The sequence below is a fragment of the Mchenga conophoros genome, linkage group LG22, assembly GCF_057382185.1.
Source record: "Mchenga conophoros isolate Kocher_MC1m ecotype Shallow Benthic linkage group LG22, M_conophoros_male_GT1.1, whole genome shotgun sequence".
Classification (NCBI taxonomy): domain Eukaryota; kingdom Metazoa; phylum Chordata; class Actinopteri; order Cichliformes; family Cichlidae; genus Mchenga; species Mchenga conophoros.
Genome location: NC_140546.1, coordinates 21,433,142 through 21,458,831, shown reverse-complemented (window position 1 = coordinate 21,458,831; position 25,690 = coordinate 21,433,142). Strand labels below are relative to the sequence as shown.

The window sequence follows — 25,690 nt, the reverse complement described above, 5'->3', positions numbered from 1 at the left end:
TAAAGCCGAGCTAAACCACATCCATATGTAGTCTCGACTAGTCATGCATTCTTTGGGAATTAGACCGCATATGCAGAGCTATTTTCATTTAGCACACTCACACACACACCTGCAGGAACCATCACACCTACTGTACCACAAGTCTGTCTGTGCTATATAACACCCTGAGGAGTGTAAATTTTAATCTTTATGCTGTTTTTAAAGCCTTATTTTGGCACCATGCCCAAACCACTTGTACTGTAAGGAAAAGTAACAGAAGCGAGGAAGAACACTGCAGCTTAAAGAAGTTAATAAGCCCTCGAATCGAGGCTGGAATATCCATCTGTCTCTCCGTCCATGGTTATTTGGTAGAGATGCATACTATATACCTGTCACTTACAGATATGCATTATTACTCTTTATAACATGTAAGTGCGTAGGGGAAGATCAGCTACAGAAACAGAGGAGAACAAAGTGACAGAAAAAGTAGGTCTTATCAGCACACACAGCTGTGCTTGCTGTAATGAACTTGCAGAGGCCACGCAGAAAGCTACAGGTTTATGACCTTGGAAATCTTTTTCGGAGACCAACTTCAGATCACTTCGATTTGGTGGCCCCATTAAAAGCTCCCGAAGCCCGAGACGGCAGCCTTCAGACCAGAACCTCAGTTTATGCCCGCTGATGCCTCCCTTGTCACAAAATGTACTTCACGGGCCGAAAGCACAAGACTGTGAGCGTGACTGTGTCTCTAGAGGGATCCCTACACTCCATCGATGTGGGAGCACAGGGATTCCCAGATGGCACTGAGGAAACAACAGGAAAAGATGAGATTTTCTGAAACAGACTGTGTTAAAACCGGCCTCTGAAGTGAGCCAAACAGAATACCAAAACATCTGGTAAAATTTCAATTCCCTCACGAATGACAAATGTAAGCCATAAAATGTCATACTAAAGATATAATAATTACAGTACAATTTTATAGAGTCAGTAAATGTTGGTAAATGTTGGTATTGGATTGCTGCCCATAGTATTTATCAAGATTTTTTACACCTGGCGCCTCGGGTCATTTTGACGGAACAGTTCAAAATTTTGTAAAATAACTGCATCTTCCTGAACTTTTGTACTTGTACTGTTATGTTGGCAAGAAACCAGAAAAGGCCGAAGGGAAGTTGCTGGTTCTAGCAAAAGAACAGATTCTCACCTCCACAAATTGTCCTCAAAAGGTTCCAGTATCTAGATTTTTGTTATTTTCGGACAAAGCCAATGTAGCTGGTTCCCTTGCTTCCAGTGTTTATACTGAACTGAGCTGACAACCTGTCAAACTGGCTTTGAATTGAGCATTCCCTGTTGTGGTGAATACCAGGGCTCCCTCAGTGTATTTTTATATAATTCTGTTATTATTGCTCAAGCGAGCTTTAATAAGCTGGGTTTTTTTGTTTTACACAGTCGTGTTTTCTTGTTTGTCAGTCGAAATTGTTAAATCTGTAACTCACTGTGTTACTTTCCTTTGTTTGATTAAAGTCTAGACGCGAGTGACGAAGGTCACGAGTCAGAAGACGAGAACATGGCATGAACCGTAGCCCACTCGCTCATGTATGCCAACAGAGATGAAGCTGATGAGACAGACAAGCATGCGGGGACACTGATGGAGGTAGACAGGGAGAAGTGGGGGCGTAATGAGGCTTGCAGATGCAGAGGCAGGCAAACAGAAAGAAGGGCTCTTTGACAGTAAAGACAACCTGAACAGAATACAGTGTAGCAGTTGAATGAGGTTGGATTTTCATCAGACTGTACCCCATCTGAGTTGTATGAGAAAAGGGCACTCTTTGGCCTTCAAGCTCTCGCTTAGCAATGAGAGGTGACATTTGAATATGTGGACAGACAGATTGAATCCACAGCAAACATCAGCGAGAAAGGTTATCGCTGATGAATAAAAACTAGCTGCATCCCACTGCGTTTAAGCAGCTGCTCAAGAAGGACAATAGAGTATCATGTCTGCAAAGTGTGTTTGTCACAGGCTTTTATGGTTTTTTTTGTCAGGGAAAAAAAAAGTGCTAATATATGATATATTCTTGTTACAAATCTTTTTTAAAAAAATCGTGAAAATGGTCTGGAGTTGAATTAAGAGTGCAGTTTTCATGTCATCTATAAGTTTCCATCACTGCAAAATGAATATAAACAGTTCATTGAATCCTTTTCTCATCGCACGCCGTTCAGATTTCCAGAAAAAAAAAAAAATAAAATAATTGTCTGCACATTAAAAGAAAGCAGCTGTGAAAAATAAATCTAACCTTCTCAAATCTCTTGTTTTTTGAGGTAATTCTTACCCTTTTTTGATAATTAAAGACTGGTGTGTCTTCATCATCACTGTAAAGTAGTCAGATGGCTCCATTTCAAGACTGCACAGAAGAAAAAAGCGACATTGCTGTCTAAATGGTAGTTTTAGTGGACGCAGTTTGCCAACTTGGACTCTGATGCAAAACCTATACAGTAACCAGAGTGTACGTTGCAATTTCACTGGGCTAACTTCCACTCTCCACATGATTCAGTGAGTAAAATAACTTGTGTACAAGTGTGACTGTTGAAATGGAGCCTCTGTGTGCGCTGCAAGCAACACTGGACTTATGACATGATGAAAAGGGCGGTAAATACAATGGTGCTTAAAACACATCCCTTTCTCCTCTGACCACTGTAGCATGCTAAGGCCGCAATGTCTGCATAGCGGTAGAGGATGGCAGCTACTCGAACACAAACACACGCAGCTCGCATTCAAAAGAACACAATACATCTTTTCATTCCTCTTGCTCACGTAATTCGGTGGATAGTCGGTGGGAGGGAGACGGAGAGAGAGGGAGGGAGAGAGAAATGGAGAGAGACAAAGAGAAAGTCAGCGAGTGGGGTCAACCAAGGAGAGCAGAGGGGTGATCTGAACATAGTGTAACTGTTGGGTCAAACTCACTTCGGCTGTCTCAACTGTTCACCTCCTCCCCCAGTGTACTTGGGGGATGTAGCCTAGGAATACGTGTGCTGCGGGGGTTAGCACCCCGTACAGAACGCCCCGAGGCGGCGGCTCATCTCGTTTCCTAACCTTTTCTTCCTGACTGGCGCACTCATATGTTAGGTTGCTATGTTACATTTCAAAATGTACCAAAATTGCATTTGTTTTCTAGGATAAGCATTCGTGAAGATTAACATGATGGTTGTTCTGCATTATAGCACTTTTATGTTCCAATCGGTTATCAAAAGTATTTCTTCTTCTTTTCATCCCTTCTACATAATGACACAGCAACTGTTTGCAAATGCATTAAAAAGGAGAACTGAAATATCCTATTGGCATAAGTATGCATACATTTTACTCGCTCCTTAACGGAAGCACTTTTAGCAGTGATAAAATTTGTCAATCTCTGCAGAAATTTTTTTTTCATGCTGACGACGAGTCTCTTGTTGGGGCACTCAGAGACATTGACAGACTTGTACCTACACTTTCTCCAGCGTCGTCTTAGCTGTGTGGGTAGGCTCGATGTAAAGCAAACTAATAAAACACCAAAGTCGCACAGCTTTTATATCCATGAGGCCTGATGGCTTTAACATGCAAGAGGAAACATGGTACTTTACAGGACATTTAATAACTTAATTAAAACATTTCCCTTTACTGTATGTGCGAAACATATGTGAACAGCAAAGGGGTACAAATACATTAGAAATTGAATCAGTATTCTGGCACATTGTGTTTTATAAACTAAACTTGTTTTTTTCGGAGCACAACAGCAAGCGCTTCATCAGCTTTTGTGTGTGAAAGGAACTCAGCCTTGGCTAGATTAGCTGACTCTGCAGGGAGCCCTTTGAATACAATAAAAAAAATGCAAATATGTTTAACTGGACAAAGAACTTGAAGCAATTAAACAAGGGGGTGAATCAATCAAAAATATTTTTAATGCTGACTACACAGATTTCTTTAAAACTTTTTTTTGGTTCTGCCTCAAAAACAACCCCCAAAAACTACATTTATGATGTTCCATAAATCATCTTTTTTCAACTGTTCCCTTTAGTGGTCTCCTGGGCGAATCACCTACCTCCATCTCGCTCTCCCTCCTCCTCTGTCACACCAACCCTGTGCAAGTCCTCCTTCATTACATCCACAAATCATCTCTGAGGTTTTCCTCCTGCCTGGCAGGTCCATCTTCACCATCCTTCCTGTCCATATGTCCAGACCATCTCAGCCTTGCCTCTCTAGCTTTAACTCCAAACCTCTCAACCTGAGCTGTCTATCTGATGTTCATTCTGGTCACTCCCGATAAAATCCTTCTAAATCCTTCCCTAAAACCACGCATCATAACAGTCTCACTACACTCTAGTAAATCATCCCTTTCACTCCTGCTGCTATCCTTCTGTCATAAATCCCCCCTGACGCTTATCTCCACCTACTGTCTGTTGCTTTGGATGGTTGACCCCAGGTATTTAAACTCAGTCACCTTCAATACCTCTGCTCTTTGCATATTCATCTTTTTTTAATTTTACCTGTCTGCCTTTTTTCTCACACACACACACACTCACACACGCACGCACACGCACGCACACGCACACAGATACATTCTGTCCTGCTTTTACTGACTTTCATTTCTCTTCTCTCCAGAGCATACCTCCAGCACTCCAGGTTGTCTTTTACCAGCTCCCTGCCCTCACTACAGATCACTATGCCGTGTGCAAACATCATAGTCCAATGAGACTCCTGCCTGACCTCATGTGTCAGCCTGTCCATCACCATTTCAAACAAGAAGCGTCTCAGAGCCGATCCCTGATGTCATACCACCCCCACCTTGAACACATCTGTCCCTTCTACCACAACACTCTTCACACCCTTTGATATTATTCTATCATGTTCCCAAAATTAAACAAAGCAAAAATCAAATGTTAGAATTAAACATCTTTGGATTCTCGTCTTATTTTGCAGCTGGTATGATTACGAAGAGCAAGTGGGTCCACATTGTATCAGTGTGACAGTTAATCAGATCTGTCTGGCCGCGAATATGCAGAGGAAAGCAGAGTAGCCGAATAGATTGCATGGCTGGCACACAGTAGACAAACCAATAAACTGAGCTCATATTTTCCAAGGGACCATTCACTGTCAAATAAACGACAAATATAATCCCACTTATTGCCTGGAATTATTGCTTGGCATCGATCCGCCGTGTTCTGCCACGGTTCAAGTGTTCAAAGCTGCTCTGAAACCTCTTAGAGACAGATTTCCAAATAGAGGGATGGAAGCATGGCCCGGGGTTTCCAGATTACATTTTTGTGATTGTTTCACATGAAGAAGCATTTATCTCTGGGGCTTTGCAGCAGACTGGCTTAGTGTTTGTGTGCCATTGTTGGGCAGTGCTTCCACACAGGAAGCAAGAAGCTCAGAGGAAAGCAGAAATGGGTGTGTGCTACCTGGTACTCCATCACTGCAGTCTAAAAATAATGGGAAATCTATCAAGTCTTAAGTGGGGCCCATTGAGTGGGCTGAGCACAGAGCTCTCCAGAGTCACTCTGAGGTTCAGGCAGTCTGTGAGTTGACAATTTTATTTTTTTTCCCCCCACAAACCAAACCAAATCAAAGGTTATTAAACCAATGACCATTTTACACCTTTATTAAGCTGCTTAGTGCTAACGTGCTTCCTTGACATTTGAGTAGATGAACTACTTAACTAAGTAGAAAACATAGCTATGAGAGAAATGAAACCCCACCCCACCGCTCTGGTTTGTTTGTGCATGCACTGACAGTAACACATAGTCTATTGAAAGCAAAGCGCTGCTACAGTGTAATCAGTACGGCTGATATGAGGTGCAGGAAGTCTAGAGGAACCAGCAGCTGATAAGAGAGAATGATAAACCTGGGAGAGAAACAGATGGACAGCTGTGATGAAGAGATAGAAAGGAGAATGAAGAGGATATACAGTAAATAAGGTAAAGGGTAGAGAACTAAGGCAGGAACACAAAAGATATGACCGAGAGGAGGCACGGAGCCAAAAACTCTACATTATCTGAAAACTTTCTGAGAGATATTGCTCTTTTTCCATTAAGAGCAAGTTTAGAGAATAGAGTGTATGAGGCAGTGTGTGGAGAGTGACCTCTGATTCAGTAGTCCTTGCTGGGGGGTAGACAAACAAACCATAGCTGCGGATCAATTTTTGCTCTGTTAACCACAATCCAAGGTTAACCAAGATGGGAAGGAGAGCAGAGAAGGGAATCGATCCCTTCGGTTTGTAGAGCACTAGACCATGACACAAAGTGCTGTTGTGGTTCACGACCTTGTTTTGCTTTGAAACCCTTTACAGTCGCAGCACAATAATAGTATTTATTTTTTTTAATCTGCAAATTTATTGTCAGCTATTAATAATAATAACGTGTACTTTATTGATCCCAGTGGGGAAATTCTTCTCTGCATTTAACCCATTCACTCAAGTGAAGCAGTGGGCAGCCACTGGGCGCCCGGGGAGCAGGAACGGTACCTTGCTCAGGGGTACCTCAGGGTAGCTGTTCAGGGGAATCAAACCACTAACCTTCCGATCATGAAGCCACCACTCTACCTACTGAGCTATCCCTGCCCCCTAATCACACAGCCTCACTGAAAAGTGAAACCCTTTATAATGATTTTAAAAAGCTACACGTTATGAAAAGACCCCTTGCGCTGGCTTTACTGCTGTGCACGTGGAGCCATTAGAATTTACTGCAGAGTTCGATTTGCACATTCTCCCTGTGTTTGCATGGGTTCACTCCAGGTACTCTGGCTTCCTCCCACAGTCCAAAGATTGCTCGGTGTCTTTCTGCAACAGCCTGCCAACATATGTAGGGTGTGGTCACGGGCTGACCCTAAACTGGATAAGTAGAAGAAAATCAACTGTTTGTATAGATAAAATAACTAGAAGTTTTAATATTTTCATATCAAAATTAAGAGCACTGAAGTTATAGCCACCAGTTAGTTAGCATAAAGTCTGGGAAATCGTTAGCATCACGCGCATAGCTGCAGCTATTCTAGGCTTGGGATTCGTGAGACTGCTGACTTTACAAAACTGTAATTTTAGATTAAAGTTCCTTACAGCTTCATTTGGACAAATTCACACCATCATATGTGCCACAGACTTGCAATTAGGACATCATCTCTCTTTACGGGTAGCGACGCTGGTTAACATTTAGCTCATTATCTTTACTAAGAGCAGTGTTTTGTTTTGTTTTTTTTTGTGCATCTGAGTGTGTGCTATGTGTTGCAACTGCTGTATCAAAGACATATTGCATATAGACATAAATTAGGATTCAAAGAATAATAATAAAAACAGTGTCAATGTAGCCATTTTTCTTTGTTCTGAGTTTTTATGCCAAGCTGAAGCTTCGGATTTGCTTTTTTTGGAATAACAGGAGGCAGTTTTATCACCTACCCTCAGTTTCAAGATTGAATCGCATACTGAATGCTGCTTACATGTGAATATGATAAATTATTCAGTAACATCTGTACAGTATTACTGAGACCATTTTCTGTCCTACGTGATGCAGAGTGGATTCAGGTTTTTGCAAGTGAAGTGTGAAAAATGTTTTGGGGGAGTCAAAAAAAGTCACCTACTGAAAAGCAGTATTCATAAAGAGTACAAAAAGTAATTTGCTAAAACCATCTGAGAGTTTATAGCTGAGAGAGAGACACTTTTATTATTGAGCAAAACACAATGCAGATGAAGTTCTTCTTTCAAAAGAATATTAAATAATGAAATCAAAACATATCTCCTTTCATATTTTATAAGAGTGGCTCCGGCCTGAATGGTGCTAAAGTATTTTTTTCTCAGCATCATAATGCTGGCACACCTGTAACAGACTACCACTTACAAATAGTATAACAAATATATTTTGGATGAATTTAAAAAAGAGAGAAAAAAAGCTTAGATTTTCCTACTTACATCAAAAAGATGGCCAAAAGCCTCATCTACTGAAAGCTTCTAGGAGGCATATCCTAGTCTCAGAGTGTAAACCATGCCGTGTCAGCTTCTAACCAACTCAAAACAGACAGAAAGAATAGCGGACAATGACGCTAATTACTTGGATCTAACTGTTTTTACATGGATCAAGCTGTTATCAAAGTAAAACCAAGACAGCCAGCCTGGCAGCACAGATATCTTTGATCTAAGCACGTTTTTGCAAAACATCCAAGATGCAATATCAAAGACATCTCTGGCTCAGGCAGCGAGGCAATGCAGATGAGATCCCACCCATTTGGAAACGTACACCATATGCAGCTAGAGATTTCTCCAGGCTACACTGAGCTCTTTGTTCCATTGAAGACCGAGGAGTTTCATAGTGACGTCCACCCCATGGCCCCAAACCCCCTCCCTACCCCACCCCAAGAAAGCCTCACCAGAGTACAGCAGTTATTTAATCTGGCAAGTCAATGTCACAAAGACGGCAAAACACTGAAGAAAAAAAACCCATCGAGACATCACTCATGATATCTAAATGTGAAGTCTTCAATCTCTTTTCACATCCAGAAGCAGGTTAGAAATTCCAGACGGTGTTGCTCAGAAGCCTTTGCTTAGACACTAAGTCTTGTTTTGTTTCGTAACATTCATTTTGGGCAAGTCGTTGCATATCAAGAAGGAGTAAAAAAAAATATATATATATATACCATTTTAGTGGATGTCTTCATTTGCAGACATGGTCCGTTGTTGGTGTGCATAAACAGACCAAAATTTCCAACTGATAAATAACTTAAACCTGCAGTCTAAAAGCTGTCTGGTATTCTGTAGCGGGTATAACAGCAGAGAAGTGGCACAAAGTCAAACATGGAAACAATTTTCTTCCTAGAAGTTAAATATTTTAGTCAATTTCACCCTACATACACCTTCAAAAGAAACATGGGGTGTAGAAATTCAAATGGACTGTGGCAAATCGTTTTCTTTGAAACCTCTGAACCCATAAAAAAAAGAAAAAAAGAAAAACCAAACACAACATGGCCCTAAGCACTGTATCTGCTTTGTCCTTGCATCTGACTTCCCTCTAAGATTTATCTTTGTTGTTGAAACATTTGAAAGCACATGAAAAAGGCAAACTCCAACTCCTGATGAGTCTTTTATCGTAGTCCTCATTCTGCCCTTTAATTATCTCAATCAAGACCTCCTGAGCCACCACTAAAGATTGATGAGTATCTTGTGTACAAGGAAAATAAAAGTTGGAATAATAACCGTAAGCAACCTGCTAGAAATACATCTCCAGATCCATCATCAAGCAACATCTATTTAGATGAAACCACGAGTATAACCCAAAACAATCAGGGGTATTAAAGCTTATATTCTCACATCATCACAAGCTCGCAAACCAACATCCTGCGAGTAAAACAAAGACAGGAGAGTTTGCTTAGAAGTGTTGACTTATTTTTTAGCCTGGAACATTGCAGCTAATATTTGTCTTTGGGTGATTTTCTTGAATGCGGTGTTGCATGACGACGACTGCCCCCCTACGAAACCCGAAGTTATGAACAATACAACCAAAACACATGAAAGTCACCCCCCTCAGGTTGTCCTCATGCTGAGCCATGTTTAATGACTGGGTAATTGTATAAAATCCTCAACAGGAAAATCCGAACTGCTTGCCAACTTGGCCTGGAAAACATTCCATCAGTCATCATAATTGGTAATTACAAGTAATTACAAGTAATGGACAACTAATACAAGTAGTAGTGTGCAGTGAAAAGTGTGTGAAAGCGGCCTAACCAGGCTCTGTGACGGCCTCACTCAGCAACAGCATGTTCTGCAGGAGCAGGGGAAGCTGACCAAATGCACCTGTCAGAAACACTGGTCTGTTCCGAAACTAATCACGGCTTGTGAATGAAAAAGCAAAGTGACAAAGAAAAATGTGCTTCATTTCTCAGCTGCCTATTGAAGGTCAAATCTGATGAAAACCACCAAAATGATTTCCACAAGCTACCTCTGGGAATTCTGGGCTACTGTGTTTTTTGGAGGGGGGGGGGGGGGTTTGGGTCAACTTCTTACAAAATGAAAGGAAGCATTTAGAAATGCGAGTTGTCAGGTGTAGACAAAAGCCAACGCAGCTACAAACTAGCCCCAGAGCAAGAGACATTCTCGAACAGACGGAGATAAATTCCTAAGAATGTTGTCTTGAAGGTTTGACATGTGAGAAGAAAGGGACTTTAGAAAGTGAAGTACTGCATTAATAAAGCAATGAAGTGTGTCAGACCAAACATCAGAAGCCACAACACGGAACGTTATACGCTGAGCTGGAGGATTCACCGATGAATGAAGAGGGGGGGGGGGGGGGGGGCAGACAAACACATGCATACCAGCCAGAATCAAGGTTTTTGCCCTTTGAGACTTTGACTTTTGACCTCAGTCGTGATGCCCTTTAAAGAACATGGAGGCACAATTTCAGACACCACACACACATGCACACACGCACATTGTGGGAGCTCGAAACTTGAGCCCTTAAAGGAATGCAGCCCCCCCTAACTGCAGGCTGTATAAAGGCCTGTGTTGTGACACACACAGACTCCCTAACACATTCTCACAGGGGCTTCGGGAACGTGCTTTCACTACATGACACATACCTATGTCTTCAAGTGGTTTGAGGTCCATCGGTGCAGAATTTAAACATCAAACGACATTAACATGAACCAGTACCTGCAACCCATAGACGAGTGTTTACTGACGATGCAGTAAACACTCTTTTCTAAAATCACTAACTCTCACACTCACATTTTAATATTAGTTTTCATATCAAGAGCTCTTTTCAGTCATTCAGATAGCAGATCCAGAGAAATGCCCAGAACAACTAGAACTTTATTTATAGGAGTAGAGTGACTTTAACTTATTTATAGGTGTTGGTCCTGGGTGTATGTGTTCTTAAGTACACATGTACACACTGGGCTATGAATCCCGGCTGACTGGCCCCAGCTGTCACCCGCTGGCTCCAGTCATCTAGAAACGGTGACAAGATGAGAACATCTTCCTCATACCAAGAGCTAGGTGTCAGAGTGTTTGCCGCACACGAACTTTACCTGGCAGGCTGCCCAGGTATATTGATAGCCACCTGAGTGTATAGGGGACTTACTTTTCATGCAACTGAGATAATGCCATCTGCCATCGATGCCTCACTGTTATTCTGAAAGTTTTTGGTGCTGCTAATCAGACTGCTGTGGCGAGATTGCTGGGGTGGTCCTTGATTTCTTTTTGCTGCTTCTACGAAAGGATGTTGTTGTACGCCACTTTTATCCACTGCACCTGTTGACAGACGTTCTGCTCTAACCAGAACATTCAGAAGCTGGTTATCCATTTCATGGGCTCCTACACAGAGCCCACAGAACAAGAACTACCATCTCCAGCTGTAGTCTAAAGTTGTACCCACACTGGTAGTGGTTCAGTCGTCGTGCATTGCTGTGAAGCTGACAGCTGGTCGCTCACAGACATCCTAGCCTCCTGGTGCCTAGGTAACCTATTAATGCATTTACTATAAGGTCATTTGTCAATCAGCAGTATGGTACATTCTCATTGGCTGACTTATAACTTGAGAAAAGTTCATCTTGGGTCCCTCCCACTTTGTGCCGCCAGTGGGTATTTTTGCTCATAGTTTCATTCACTTTATACGGTCGCCACATCACTTCCAGTGTGAACGCAGCATTAGGCAATCGCACTGGAGCTCATCAAAAGGATAAAAGTCTGCTTGAGAGGCAGGGTGTAATGGAGACCAGGGGGGTATTGTTAGTGATTAATTGTTGGATTAGGAATTTAAAATAGGGTAATAAAGAAAACACATTAGTTCTTATGGAGTCTTTTATTAGGTTATTTGACATATGATTAAATTGACAGCTTTTAACTGAAAAGAGACAGTGGGACTGGCCATCCTACCTGTGTCGGAGAAGAGCCAAAGTTAGAGCTGTTTGCAGTTAATCATTTATCAATAACCTAAACATATGTGAAATGAGAACTTGTAAAGGTACTCACCTGTCCTGGTTGCTTCTTTCAGGATGTGGAGCAAAAGAGTGAAAGTGGCTCAATCACCTGTTTAAGAGCTCTTGGAGCAGACCAATGTGCCAGGTTAGGGAGTATGGTTAAAGAGGGTTTTAATTTAGATAGAAATGGGTGAAGCTTATGTTATTGGTTTGTTTATAGTATGTGTTGGAAATATGTATATGTTTGTGATGTTCTTTAATGTTATTGTATGTTTGTTTGTGTGGAGGGTTATGTTTTCATGTTGATTAGTTAACCCCCATACTTGGGCTATTCCGGATGTTCACCTGAAAAGGTAGAGTATAAAAGGAAGCCATTTGGTTTAGTTGTAGTTAGTGTTTGTGCTGTTATCATGCTCCTTCTTTAATAAAGTGCCAATCCATGGAGGTCTTTTACTCCAGTCTCACGTCATATTATTGGACAGAACCTATGACCGCCGGCCAAAACTGACACAGGGGAATGTATTGCTTTTCCATTTCATTATAGTTAGCCCATGGAAATCTGACAATTACAAACATAGCTCAATCCTGCAAGTTAAAATTATATAAACCCATTCTTGATACAAAGTCTTTTCAAAATGTCCAAGATCCTATCTCTTTACAGCTGTGCTTTCAACATTGCATTCCTTTCAGAAAACATTTCCCCTGAAGATATGTGACGCTCAGACAAAACGTGGTAAGAATAGCATCATCTTCATCCATTCTATGTCAGAGAAAGAGACGGCCAAATCTGGCTCAGCTGGTTACATGCTATTCCCATTAGTGTTCTTCAGAATGGATGCAGTCCCGAAGATTGCGTCTCATTTTACGGTAGAGAAGAAAGAGGGAAAGATCCAAAGAAATGATTGGGCTGAGCTATTCAGCTGAGGCTATACCTGCAGCCTCTAGCTAGGTTTTCAGCAAGCTGCATAATTAATGAGGTGATATAGAGCCCCTAACTCTCTGGAGAAGTTGAGATTAATAGTTAGAAAACTGAAAGGTAAGTGGAGAGTGGTGAGAAGAAAACAGGCACAAGGCTAAAGGCAGAACTAAAGACCAAAAGAGAAAGGGGTGTGACAGGAAAACGAAATCAGGAAATTGGGCAGAGCAACAGAGGAAGGGTGGAAGACATACAAACGAGGTGCTACAGCATCTTACACACTGATACTTCCTTACAGACACACCCTGAATCACCCCACAAAGTGAGGTGATCTGGCAGTCACTCAACACGACTGCTTGAGGTTGAAGTAGTCACTAAAAGTGATATCGCACTGAATTAAAAGTGGCATGCTTGCCAATTTAGCATAAAGTGAAATTTATCATTTAAGTAATCAAAAGATTAACAAAGAAACTAAAATAAAATAAAAAATCTATTTTTAATCAAACAGTGCAGACATTAAGTGATGGCAAAGGTGACACGGCAACTTTGAAATTGTTCTGAATTACAGAAAATGTTTGGTATTCTATGTTCCCTGTGCCCTTCACACTGTCTTTGTTCTGTCATGTCAAACCTCATCTTTTTAAAAGAACTCATTATCGAGGGGGGGAGAAGTTCAAAGACGCTTGAAGAAAGCAATTAACACATACAAGCCAGGCTGAAGGATTCCTCGGAGGTAAAGTTAGCAATGTTGCTGATGGAGAAGGAGAGAAGAACAAACAGGAAGACTTGGACAGCTCTGGGATGAGTGTCAGAAAACCTTTATAGATAATACATGATCAAAAAGATAATTATACTTATATCCAACTAATGCTTAAAGACTGCTTCGTTTCCTAGACTTGGTTTTGTTTTTCACTTTGAGATATTTCTACATTCCTTACAATGCAAGCCAGGAGGACAGAGGTAAGAAGATCGTGACAAGGACCGGCTGATCAAGTACAGAAAGGAATAGTAACACTGACTGGTGCGATATTTTCAGTGACAGCAACCTCCACTTTCATATAAAGACGTCACCCTTACCATGAAACTATAGGATGGTGCAATGGTTTACCTGGAAACGTAGAAAGGGTTCCTGTCATAACCAGGATTTGCAGAGCTTAACCTCTAAACCCCACAGTGTGTAAAACTGTCAGGTCAATGTCATGGGCTCAAGACCAGAATGATCACAATGCTCAGCCACAGACACACAAAGAGGAAAACAACAAGAAACAAACAGCTGCCTGCCAAACAGTGGTGTGTTTACCTGCGGTTGTCCAGGCAGCAGATAATATAGATATATCATGTCATATCTCTAGCAGTACATGACAAGGCAAATAGGAGAGTGCATGCCTACAAGATTACAGTAAGAGGCCTGTCCTGTCTCACTCTTCAGTCTGCATGTCCTAACAGCATGTACAGCAACACTATATCTTACTTCTTAGCGAGCACAGTTTAAAAAACAGAGAAAGCTATTCAACCTGTATCTGTGCTATTTTAGTAAAATATTCCTTATGTACAGCTACAGAATGAGAGCCTAGGAAACGGTTGTGAGGTTTCTTAATACATATGTCCTTGTTTGTGCTTCAGCCATGTGTTTATACATCCATCTTAATCCGCAGGGTGTGAGGCTGGACAACACAAAACATCACGCCACATTAGGCATCACATCTTCACCGACAGAGAGATTTCCTCCTGTGTGCTCATACTTATGAGATGTCCCATCACTACCTCATCATCATAACTCAGAAAAATATACTGTAAGCACAGGGCGGCAATGGGCCAGACAATCACTTGATATTAAACAGGAATAATAAGCACCTAAGAGCCTCTGCAGGTCTTGGAGGATCATTCACACACAGTGCGTGAACACGGTGGCAGATCATATTAACAGTGAGCTCAGGGAAGTTGCGGTGATAACAGAATTTTAAAAAAGTTATAGTAATTTGCAAAAAAGAAAAAAAAATGCATGGCAACATATCTTTACAAAAATAATATCCTGGTTAGTCGAGATAAGAATCCACTGACAGCAGTTTTGTTATTGTCACTTCTTCTCTCAGGAATCTGACGGCGGAAAATTGTAAAACCTTGACGGATAAAAACCAAACACTCAGTGTTACTGCAGACAACTAGGACCCAAGTTTTCACAAACTGACAAAATGAGTCTGTTCCCCATTTTCATTTGATGGTCAATGAAAGACTGAATGAAAGCAATTTGAGGCTGACTGATGATGGGAGAGGGGCTTAATCAATACTTTATCAGCCTTCAGGATATAGCCATACATCTCGGTCAGAGGCAGTGGCTTCTCCTTAGACAATTAAAAGCACCTTCTGCTATTAGCCTCACCTTTCAAATAAGTTAAATTGCAGAGCGTGAGATTGCCTTCTTGCACCATTAAATTAACTCTGCTGTTCCCTCTAGGTGACTGATCCCATTGGGCCAGGTTATTTGGAGGTTTCAGGTGCGCACACACATAAATGAAGACATACACACACACACACACACAGGCAAAAAAAGAGAAGCACTTTTCTCATCTGGAAGTATATTAACCGAGGAAAGGTCAACGGCTCGACATGTAAGACAGACCCTTTTATCTGCACTTAAAGAGAACAGCAATCTGTAATGACTCCCCTGATAGCAATAATGAAAAGACCGCTCGAGGGGACAAGGGGGAAACACCGATCATTTAAGCTCTGCACATGTGTGTTTACATGACACTGAGTGTGTGTTTGTGTTAGAGAAATGCAATGAAAAGTGAATATGAGTCAGGGTGGGAGGCTTAGAAGAGTGGATTTAATCATCAGAAGAGAGAATGTGGATTCTCCAAATTGACAAAGTTAGCTGCCTAATGCAACCACTTTACTAGAAAACAAGGGGAGCCGAGTGGAATTGCATCTCATTTCACTTTGATGAAACAGGCTTGTTGACTGTTTACTTCCTACTGCTGAACAAGGACATGCCGAAGAGCGTCATTTATTCAACAATAATGCGAGTCAGGCTCACTGCAATTCATATATTAGATCTTTAAACCAGCTGAGAGCCCATGTGTAGAACCAACCTGCAAAACCGCACGATCTCCCAGTTTCTTTAGAGGGGAAAAGGGTATATAGTGTAGGACTGTGCGATATGACCAAAATCTCATATCCCGATATAAGAATTCTATCGTCCCGATAACGATATAAAATCAAAATTTAACATATTCTGTAAATTCTGTGACTCTCGGGCAGCTCAACTTTCATGAAGTGTTTCCAGCTGGGAGTCGTGTACCTGGAGTCGAGTGTTTTAACCGATACATTTAGAAATAAGTTGTAACGGCCGCAGTTTTCTTTGTGAGTATTTATTACACAGCGTGCTGTGGGGAAAAGCCTGTTCTAACGTTTGAGTCTAAGGTTTATTTTTTAGCACCTGGCGGCTCTTTTTTACTCCTCATCTGTAAATAATCTGCCTACTCTTTCACTTGATTCAGTTTATTTTGAAAAGTCTCAACAGGATCTTGAGCTTTATTGTGAAAGGTTTATGTGGAAAATAAACGAGCGGACACGCGATGGTTTTACCATCGTTGTTGTTAACGACAACGCATAAAAACAGGCGCTTGTCCGTCCGTAGTGTAGTTATATTAAATATAAGAGAAAGAGATAACTTTAAGAAATTAATATAGCCACTACAGTGACCATCAAAACCATGAAAAAATATTGCTGTAAACTGTTTATTTTGTGACACCACGAAACAACGATAGCGTAAAATGAAACTATAGACGTTTTTATATCGTCATCCCATATATATCGTTATATTGAACAGCCCTAATATACTGTATGGAAATATGAGTGATTGGTAGTGTTGGGGAGTAACAGAATACATGTACCAGCGTTACGTATTTAAAATACACAATAAGAGTAACTGTATTCCGTTACAGTTACCCAAAAAAAGATGATAATTGGAATACAGTTACTTTGTTGAAATAAATGGATTTCACAGCGGTCTTTTCCTGTTTCATATGTTAGGCTATCCCCTCTCTAATTCTGGTAATTCCACGCATTGTCGGAATTAGAGGCTCTAATGTAAGCGTCATGTTAATCCTGGTGGCATCAGTTACACAATGGACCCAGAGCCAGCAGTGTACAGGCAGGAATGCATTTCTTACTTGGAAATTCTGACACCACTTCACATTTAAAGAAGAAAAAAAAAGGGATGGGCCAAATCTGACCGTGCAATGCAAACTCTGTTTGCCAGCAACCAAGCTACTTTCAGCGTCAAAAGCCTCCACCTCCAACCCAAAGAAACATCTGAAAGTAAGTTCACTAGCCTACTGCAACTATTATGTTTTAGTTGTGGTAGCTACCTGGGTTATGTGCCACTTCAATGTACTATTGCTGTGTGATTTATTACTATTACTAAAAGCTACCCGCCACCAAGCTAACATTGTTAGCTGGCGTTAGTTCATAGACTGCTGACTGTTAGACTTGGATAACATTAAAAACCTGCTAGCTGCAAATAATCATGTGCAGTTCGGAAAGCAGTCTATGAACTAACCTCAGCTAACAATGTTAGCTTGGTGGCAAGTAACCTTCAGTAATAGTAATAAATCACACAGCAATAGTACATTCATGTAGTTGTAAAAAGCATGACATTATATTAAGTAATCTAAAGTATTCAGAATACGTTCCTTGCATTGAGTAACTTAACAAAATATGTTACAAACTACATTTTGGGGGCATGTATTCTGTAATCTGTAGTGGAATATATTTTACCTTCCCAACACTGGTGATTGGGAGTGTTTGTGTAAATAGCGTGGCCATTAATCAGCATCTTTCACTGATACTGACGTAACAGGAAAAAAGGTTGCTCTCAAATTGTGTTATCAGGCGTTCTGTTTTAGTCACCACCACAGTGGGTTGAACTTGGACGGGGTGACAACCTGTAGCAGCAGAACACAAAACAGACGATGACACATGAAAACCACAATCCCACCACCACAGATCTGTGTAGATTCTGTTATCCGTGAGCAGACAATCACACACATCAGAGTACACAGATACAAAGACGCTCAAACCACTGTGGAATTCCCCACCCATCTCCCACATATACAATAAAGGCATATGTTGTCCCAATCATGTTATATTTATATGCTCTGATTTATGAGTGTGTATTCACGTGCAAGCTTGGAGTGCGTTGCTATCCTCATGTGGTTTTACTTTCATGCCAGGGACCCATTTGTCTCCATTATCATCATACAACTCGAGGACGGAGATCTGTTAGGGCTCATGGCAACAGTAATGCGTCTGTCTAGATATAAAAAACAACTTCACTACCTGGACGTTTGTCATGTCACTCTACTATAGGACCAGGAACATTAGGAAGGAAATAGAGCCTCGTACCTCAGTAAAATTCAATTTCCAGTATTTCCAGAGGGCGGAACGGAAATTTGACTGATGGCCGTGCTTACGAAGCCGTTAAGTTTGGAGTATGTTTATGAAGCGTGTTTTGTCAGCTTTTTTGTTTAATGTTGAAATTTATGGCAAAATGGCAAAGCTTTGAGAAAAATCACATCCTCCGACTTTCCCCTGAGCATTTGTTTGGGTGATAAATATGCCATTTCAATCCAGGTTGAGAGCAAAAAGAACACGGGAAAGCTTTTTTCTCCCCCCCCCACAGTGTTCTATAACACTTCAGAAAGCAAAACTGCAACCACCACAGAACCCCTGGAAGCATGACAAAGTCGATGCTAACAAACGCAGACAGAGAACGGATTTTCCAGGCCCAATTATAGGAGAAAATCTTTTAAGAAACTCCTGGCTCGGGCCTGAAGAAAAATGATGGAGACAGCTGAGCTATGTAATCACAAGGCCAGGGTGTCACGAGTGTTTAACGTACACCAATCTGATCAAAGTCTTAGAGATTATTCCCAAGCTCCTATTCGTTCCCACAAGTCTTTGCTTCAAAACAGCACCTTTACACTTCATCAGTGTGGACCACCATGTCCGCACCCAGACTGGGCTGCTGCGTTTTTAATAGGAAAACACACCTCAATTATAAAAGCCCAGGAACATAACTGTTTTTTCCCCCCACTAATTACCACTTCAAAACAGGAATTGGATCTCAAGGAAAAAGCATCCAGAGTATTGCTAATTGCCTTCCAGCTGGCTATAGGCCACATCACAGGTAGCACGCACACACAACAGCAGACGTGTTTGCTTTAGTTTCCCCTTCTCTCTGCATGATGGCTATTACATTTTGACCACCACCAGAGCAATTCATTAGCCTCACCATGTCCCTGAATACAAAACCGATGGCAAAGGTGAAGCAAAGCATATTACAAAATTTGTATTAACATAGGAGAATGTGTCGTTTAGAAATCAAGAAAATGCATTTTGTAGTTTGAAAAAAAGAAGTCGAAGGAGAAAAGGAAGGAACTGGTCAAAATGATAAAGAACGCGGCCCGAAAGCATCCAGGTGGTCCATTAAGAAAACAGGACTCATTTAAATTGCAGAATCTCAGACCAGCTGGAAAGTTGGGAATGACTCTGACCTACTGGTGCAAAAAAAAAAACCCCAGACAAACACAAAAAAAAAAAAAAAATGCATACACAAAATAATCAGTATGACAGGAGAACATACAAGCATAAAAAGGAAAGCCGTAGGTGGGACTGCGTGCATCTATCCAGTTTGTGTATATGTATGCAAGACGGGGAGGTTTCCCTGGCCTATAATTACACCCTGGTGGGAGTGAAGCTGATAACAGAGGCCTGAGGATATCAACGTCAACAAGGCGAGAGGAGAGGAAATAAATAATTAAAAAATAAAAAGGGGAGAGTAAACAACATAAAACCTTATCAAACGTAGGCTCTCAGACTGACACTGCTTTTTCATTTCCGCTTTGATAGTTATGAGATCCACACACACACACACACGCGCATGCATACAACGCTCCTTAAGAAGACAAGCTGCAGAGCACAGCCCTCACAGTCAGTGTTTCTAAGTACACTAATTCAATTGATGCGCATGTATGGCAATACTCATTCTCAGAAATGTCACATAACGCCGTTAACAAAGTTATCATACACACCTGAAGCCAGGTAATTTTATTATCACAGCTGGGTTAACCATCAGCCTTTCTACTGACTTTTCTCGCAAAGCGATTTCTTTTTCTCTCATTCAGTGCATACACAAAAACACACATAAACAGCAAGTGTCCAGGATTGTTTTCCTGTAATTTACGGTGAAGTTCTTGCAAATATATTAGCCGTTATTTTCCAGCGTACCTACTGTAATCTACAACAGCAGTTTCTTACTGGAAAAACTATTTAGAATACTAACAGTTGTTTTGTTGCCAATAATTTTTGCACATTCATTGTGGAATCTCAATAAGCAGTTTATTATCATACGTGACACCTGCAAGTCACCATCCTTACAATCAGAATAAAGTTTACGGTCCTTCTTGAATTATGACAAGACAGCAGCTTTGTTGCTTTTCTATTCACTGCATTTTAGACAGAAAATGAAGGCTAGCTGGTCACGATTACTCAAATCAGAGTCCCAATTGTTACGAACTATAACCTAGCACTGTCCTAGCGTGCACAAACACCAAAAACCACATATTTACAACCACCAGTGTCAGAATAACCATCATGACCTTTCAAAATTAATGATTTGACTTAAAAAATGTTATAATTTCATTCAATTTATCTGATTATTTACAATCTGTAAAAAAAAAAAAAAAAAAAAAAAACTACCACACCTAATGCTTGAGATTTACTAAGCAATCCATGTAAAATCCAACTAAGTGACTCCGTAAAGAAGTTCACTATAACATACGTTTTTTGTTGGGGGTTTTTATGGAAACTATTTCTAGAAAATCAGAATCATACAAACAATTTTCTACCTTCAGCAATTATTCTTTGAATCAATTGCATCTCCACAAACAGCAGAAAAGGCTGACTTAAGCCCCCAGAGGACGTCTAATTTCATAATCTAAATTCAAATAACATCCATTGTCAGAATCAGATTGTCAAAATTATTACTTCGGTAAAATAGACTAATCATTTCATGCTCAGAATCATTTCTTTAAAAAAAATAATAATAATAAAAATAAAAGGAAAAGTTGTGCATTTTTGCACACAAAGAGGAACCTGTGTATCAGTTAACAGTGACCTTGATCTTATGACAAAACAACAACAAAATGTTACATATGGAGTTGACGGTCCTTGAAAATGTGGTTTCTTTCAGCATTGCAGAGCTCTGTTGCTATGGGGACAGGCCTTACACTGAGAAAAAAAGAAAATTAGGAAACACTGTCCTTGAGGCCCTCTATGGACTGTAATAAGCTGAATGCATATTACAGTTTACCCCTCTACAGACGGGAGCCCAGCCAATAACTCAGCAGGCAGGAGTGCACCATAAGTTTGCTGGACAGCAAATATTACACTAACACAAGGGATGGGACATTTATTGTACACTTTTGCGCATTATTACAGCAGTACTTAGTGTGAATATTGTTCCCCAAACTCCTGCTTGCACTGCCGGTATACGCTCGCACAGATTTAGCCCTGAGTTATCATACTACATGGAAAGCACATCCCTCTAACAGATGTCCTTTTCTGATAAGTAACCCATATCTATTCGGGACAGGATGACCTTATATCTTTCAAGTGAGCCTGTGCAATGAGAGGGAGGAAGCAGGTTGCCAGTGAGCACAGGAGGGGCAGGGACAGTGTCATGGGCCTCCCAGTGTGGTATTATCCAGACTCTGTTCACCCAGCAGTGAGATGCTGATTTCTCCCACTGTCTTTCAAGTGAAAACCACAACCCTGTCCTACAAAACAGGGGGATATTAGCATTTATAAGACTAGTGGTCACTTCCCTATTCAGGAGCAGTCGACTTCCCCATTTTTGTGACATGCTGGAAACAAGAGCGGAAGATAGTCATGCAAATTAAAGCCTAAAATGGCCCAAACAGCCTCCAGCTTCTAACCAACATACAATAAAACGATTCATTAACTTATTGACCTAAGCTCCTTGTTTTGTTTAATCCGGGGACTGTTAAAGTGTGTAAGAGTGGAGAGTTGCTGAGGGAGTGCAGTGGCCTTAAGTGGGTCCTTCATTTTCCTGTGTTTATTGAAAAACAAAGCACGTGCTTCAAAGTGGCTCAATTAGAGAAGAGAGAGCCACAGCTCGGGAACAGCTCTGGAGTGGCGAAGGAGGACTTCAGGGAAAACTTACGGCTTCTGGGCTACTCTCTGAAGAGTGTGAAGACTTCCTGGAGAGTTTGTGATCGTCTCAAAAAGATAAAGAACCATCATCATAATTCATTTTATTGCCTTCTGGGTGTGAACAGTTTCACTACCCTGCATTATTCTAGTCTGTTATGTAATTCTGTAAATCACAAACTTCCCAAGTTACCCGTTCAGCGTATCCACAGCTTATTTTCCTCAGACTTGGCTGTGCCCACCTTTGTAACTTAAGACAACTTTGAGTATCGTTACTTTTTCCGTTTTCTACAACAGTTACAGGACTACCACAGTGTCGTAACTTGATAAACTATTCGCACGTGGGACTGCTTTTAAACGCAGCACGGGAAGGAAGCACGCACTGCAGACACAGTGCACAAATAGGTAAACAACAGAATCGGTGTCATGTGCTCGACACAGCTGTAAAGTCGAAGTGTGGTTTGAGAGCACAAGGGCTTCGAATGCGATAACTAAACGTCACGGTTTAGGTTTCCGGAGTACTCACCTGCGAAACTAAAGGAATAAGCGTCTGCTCCACCGAGCGAGTTTTGATTTCCAGACCGGAATCAAAGTTACTGTTGCCGCACGGAGATGAAGCCATTCCCGCCGAGCTTTCTCTCCCTCTCTCCCTGATTGACACACACTCTCACACACACATACACGCACACACAATGCACGCCACTAACTGAGTTTACCGACAGCCTCTGCTTTGCTGTTTCGCATTTGCAAACTGGTATAACGGACTTGGGATTACACTCCGGGGGTTTCGCAGTCGGTCGTCGAGTGGCTCTCCACGCACGCACGCAGTTTTAATCCACTCCAGCTCGGTGGTTGTGCCGCTGCGCCCGCTAATGTCCATGTACTTTACTCAACTACGGCAGGGAGCGGACTGCAGCACACCACTGTGGGCAACCACGCACAGAGCACGCACACGCAGTCGGGTTTTCACTGCTGACTGCTTAAGTGGGGAGCGCTGAGCAGTTCATCAGTGCGTGCACTGCACAGTGACGAGCTATTTATGTTTTAATATACAGTACGTGTTCACGCACGTGGCAATTACACTTACGTCATTTAAGTATTAATTACATTTCAAAATGATCTATAGTGCGCCTCGTGTGCAACAGAAGGGACATTATAAAGGGAAATGTATCATTAATTGATGTAAATGTACTTTTTTTTATTGCTTTTGAAAATGAATGGAGATTTCATGGTTCTGGGCATCAGAGAGGAAGGGGCATTGCCTCCCTCACACCACAGCTCTGGTTTGATCTCTGAGACACAGAATCATATGTTATCCCCTGGAGTGTGAGAATGCCTTACTCTCCCTCTGGAAAGCCTCACCAGATATACCAATTAAAGCCAGGCAGCACTAAAGCACATGGACTGGGATCTTATGAAGTTACAAATGTTTCCCTTTGTCTGTCTTGAGGGAAAACATTCATTTTCATGATGTACCATTTGATGTCCTCTAGGCTGTGAAACTAAAAAGGGATCTCGAGTGACTGCATTGGTAAGCCTGCAGTAAAGTTCTTGTGTTTTAATTCTGCCTCCTTATTTTGGTGGAAATCAGCTAAACGGCACTGAACGCCGATATTTTGTTGTCTGGATCTGCCTGAATTCCTACAATGAAAACAAGTATTTCCTACTCAGACTTTAATAAATGACTGAAAATTTAGTTATGAAAGCTTTGCATCACTAATGACAGTCATTTCAGTTAGAGGTGTTGCTGACTTCCTTTTACAACCCTTTCCCCCCCTCTGCTTTTCATTATTTGGCCATGAGAGAGAGTCAAAATATGTATCTCTACTGAACTTACCCAGATGTATCTCCCAAATGTCCAGTCCTTTTACAGATCACAGCCTATGTTTGAATTCTACAAACCTGAGGCTCTTTAAATCTTTTCTTTCACACTCCGAAATGAGGAGGAAACGTCTCATCCTTGTAATGCCTCTTCTTATTTCGTAACCTGGTGACTTGTATCCGCAGAACAGAACCGAGTGTACTTTATGGTTGCCTGTATCCGAGGCCGACCAAACGACTGCCAAAATTCTCAGTTTCCTCAAGCAGGTCCGGAAGCTATTTCTAACTTTACAAGTGCAGTCAGTGGATGACAAGTGGTGAGAAACGATTCACATTACAAACACAGCAGATGGCAGAGACCAGATACGGCTTATAAGCACCGTGGCACTGTTAGTGACGCCTTTTGCTGCCTGCTTTATCATCACCTATGGTGGCTGGCTGGCACTCTTGTGTCAGCAGTGGAGACAACTATTGTGTTTGTGTGAGTGTATGTGTCTGCCACTGTCAGGCCTAGCCAGTATTTATTTAAAGCCCCAGAGCTATGCTTTAGTCTAACCCTCCCTGTTTACATTGGTTTCACTCCACACACATACACACATATATACACAAGCAGACATGTACACACCCACACAAATACACACGTTTGCAATGCATCATTATGAAGGCATGCAAGTAGGTTGGCTGTTGTGTGGACAAGGTTCTGTTCCACCTTGATGAATGGCTCTACTACCAGCTAGATAGTATCTGTATGTTTCTTGGTAATCTGCACTGAGGCTCTTTTCCAGCTGATAAGGCGATAAACTCCACTTGGGCTCCTTTTTGCATTGTGGTGTATTAGCTCGTTTTGGCTGAAATTATGCTGGTCACAGCTTTTAAGTTCGAGTGGAAGACTGAGATAAGAAATATGATACATCCTGTAACATTTTGACTGAAATAGATTAGTTATCACCAAGACGGATAGCTTCGAGTACACAATCTCAACCAAACGCAGTTGCGTGTCTGTTCTTGTTTCTTTCCCTTTTTTGTCATCGCCACATCTGAGCTGTGACACTGACTTGTTTTTCTAAACAGCATCTCATTTGTTCTGGAATGTTCAATATTTGCTCTTTTGCCTCTAATCTCTTTGAGGCATGCTCCATTTTTGACAATTTGCCTGAAACGGCACATAAGCAGGGAGTCCCTGATGTGTATGTTCGTCTCGCACAGTCCAAGGGTATTGCTCATTAAATAAAAGATGCTTGTGCGTGGTGTGATTGTGTTGCTAACAGCTGCTACTGTCTCTTCCCGTGCTTTAGAAGTGCTGACTTCCCTCTCTCGCTGGATCATTCCTTCTGGTCGTACAGCTCCTGGGACGGGAACTGCTGAGGCTAAAGAGATAGTGATTTCGCAGTCTACAAGATGTAAAATGAGTGCACTCAGTCATAGTCCCCTGCTGGATAAGTAGATTGAAATTTGGGGATTTCAAAGGGAGGATTGTGGTGGAATGTTGATGGATTTTTTTCCCCTTGCATTTTTTTAAAACAGTAGAACATTTTCAGCTGGAGGAAACAACCCATGCCTGCACGAAAGCATGCTTTTAACGCGCACGTTTGTGATCACAATCTTCCTCACACATTCGTACAACATTATTTTTCATTGTTTTTCTTAGCAGCTTAATGCAGTTTTTATGCACAGCTTAGAAATTCATGTAACCTACAGCGCGCCGATCAGATGAACTTAGGTCTTGCACGTAAAGCTGCCGTGGCCTTGACAGAGACCTGCAGCTGAACTCATCCCCTTAGCACGATACAGTGACCGCGGAGACCTCTGTG

General features: G+C 41.4%; 1 protein-coding gene across 2 annotated transcripts in view; it reads right to left on the bottom strand.

The window, feature by feature from the left end:
• ctnnal1 (catenin (cadherin-associated protein), alpha-like 1) overlaps nucleotides 1-23,009 on the bottom strand; it is a 55,616-nt gene extending 32,607 nt beyond the window's left edge. The window contains exon 1 of one of the 2 annotated variants that reach the window (XM_085261354.1): nucleotides 22,585-23,009. In XM_085261354.1, the coding sequence (XP_085117480.1) occupies nucleotides 22,585-22,680 (96 nt within the window). In that variant the 5' untranslated portion in view covers nucleotides 22,681-23,009. The remainder of the gene's footprint in view (nucleotides 1-22,584) is intronic. The other variant, XM_085261355.1, reaches the window with a different exon arrangement.
• Nucleotides 23,010-25,690: the final 2,681 nt, after the last annotated feature.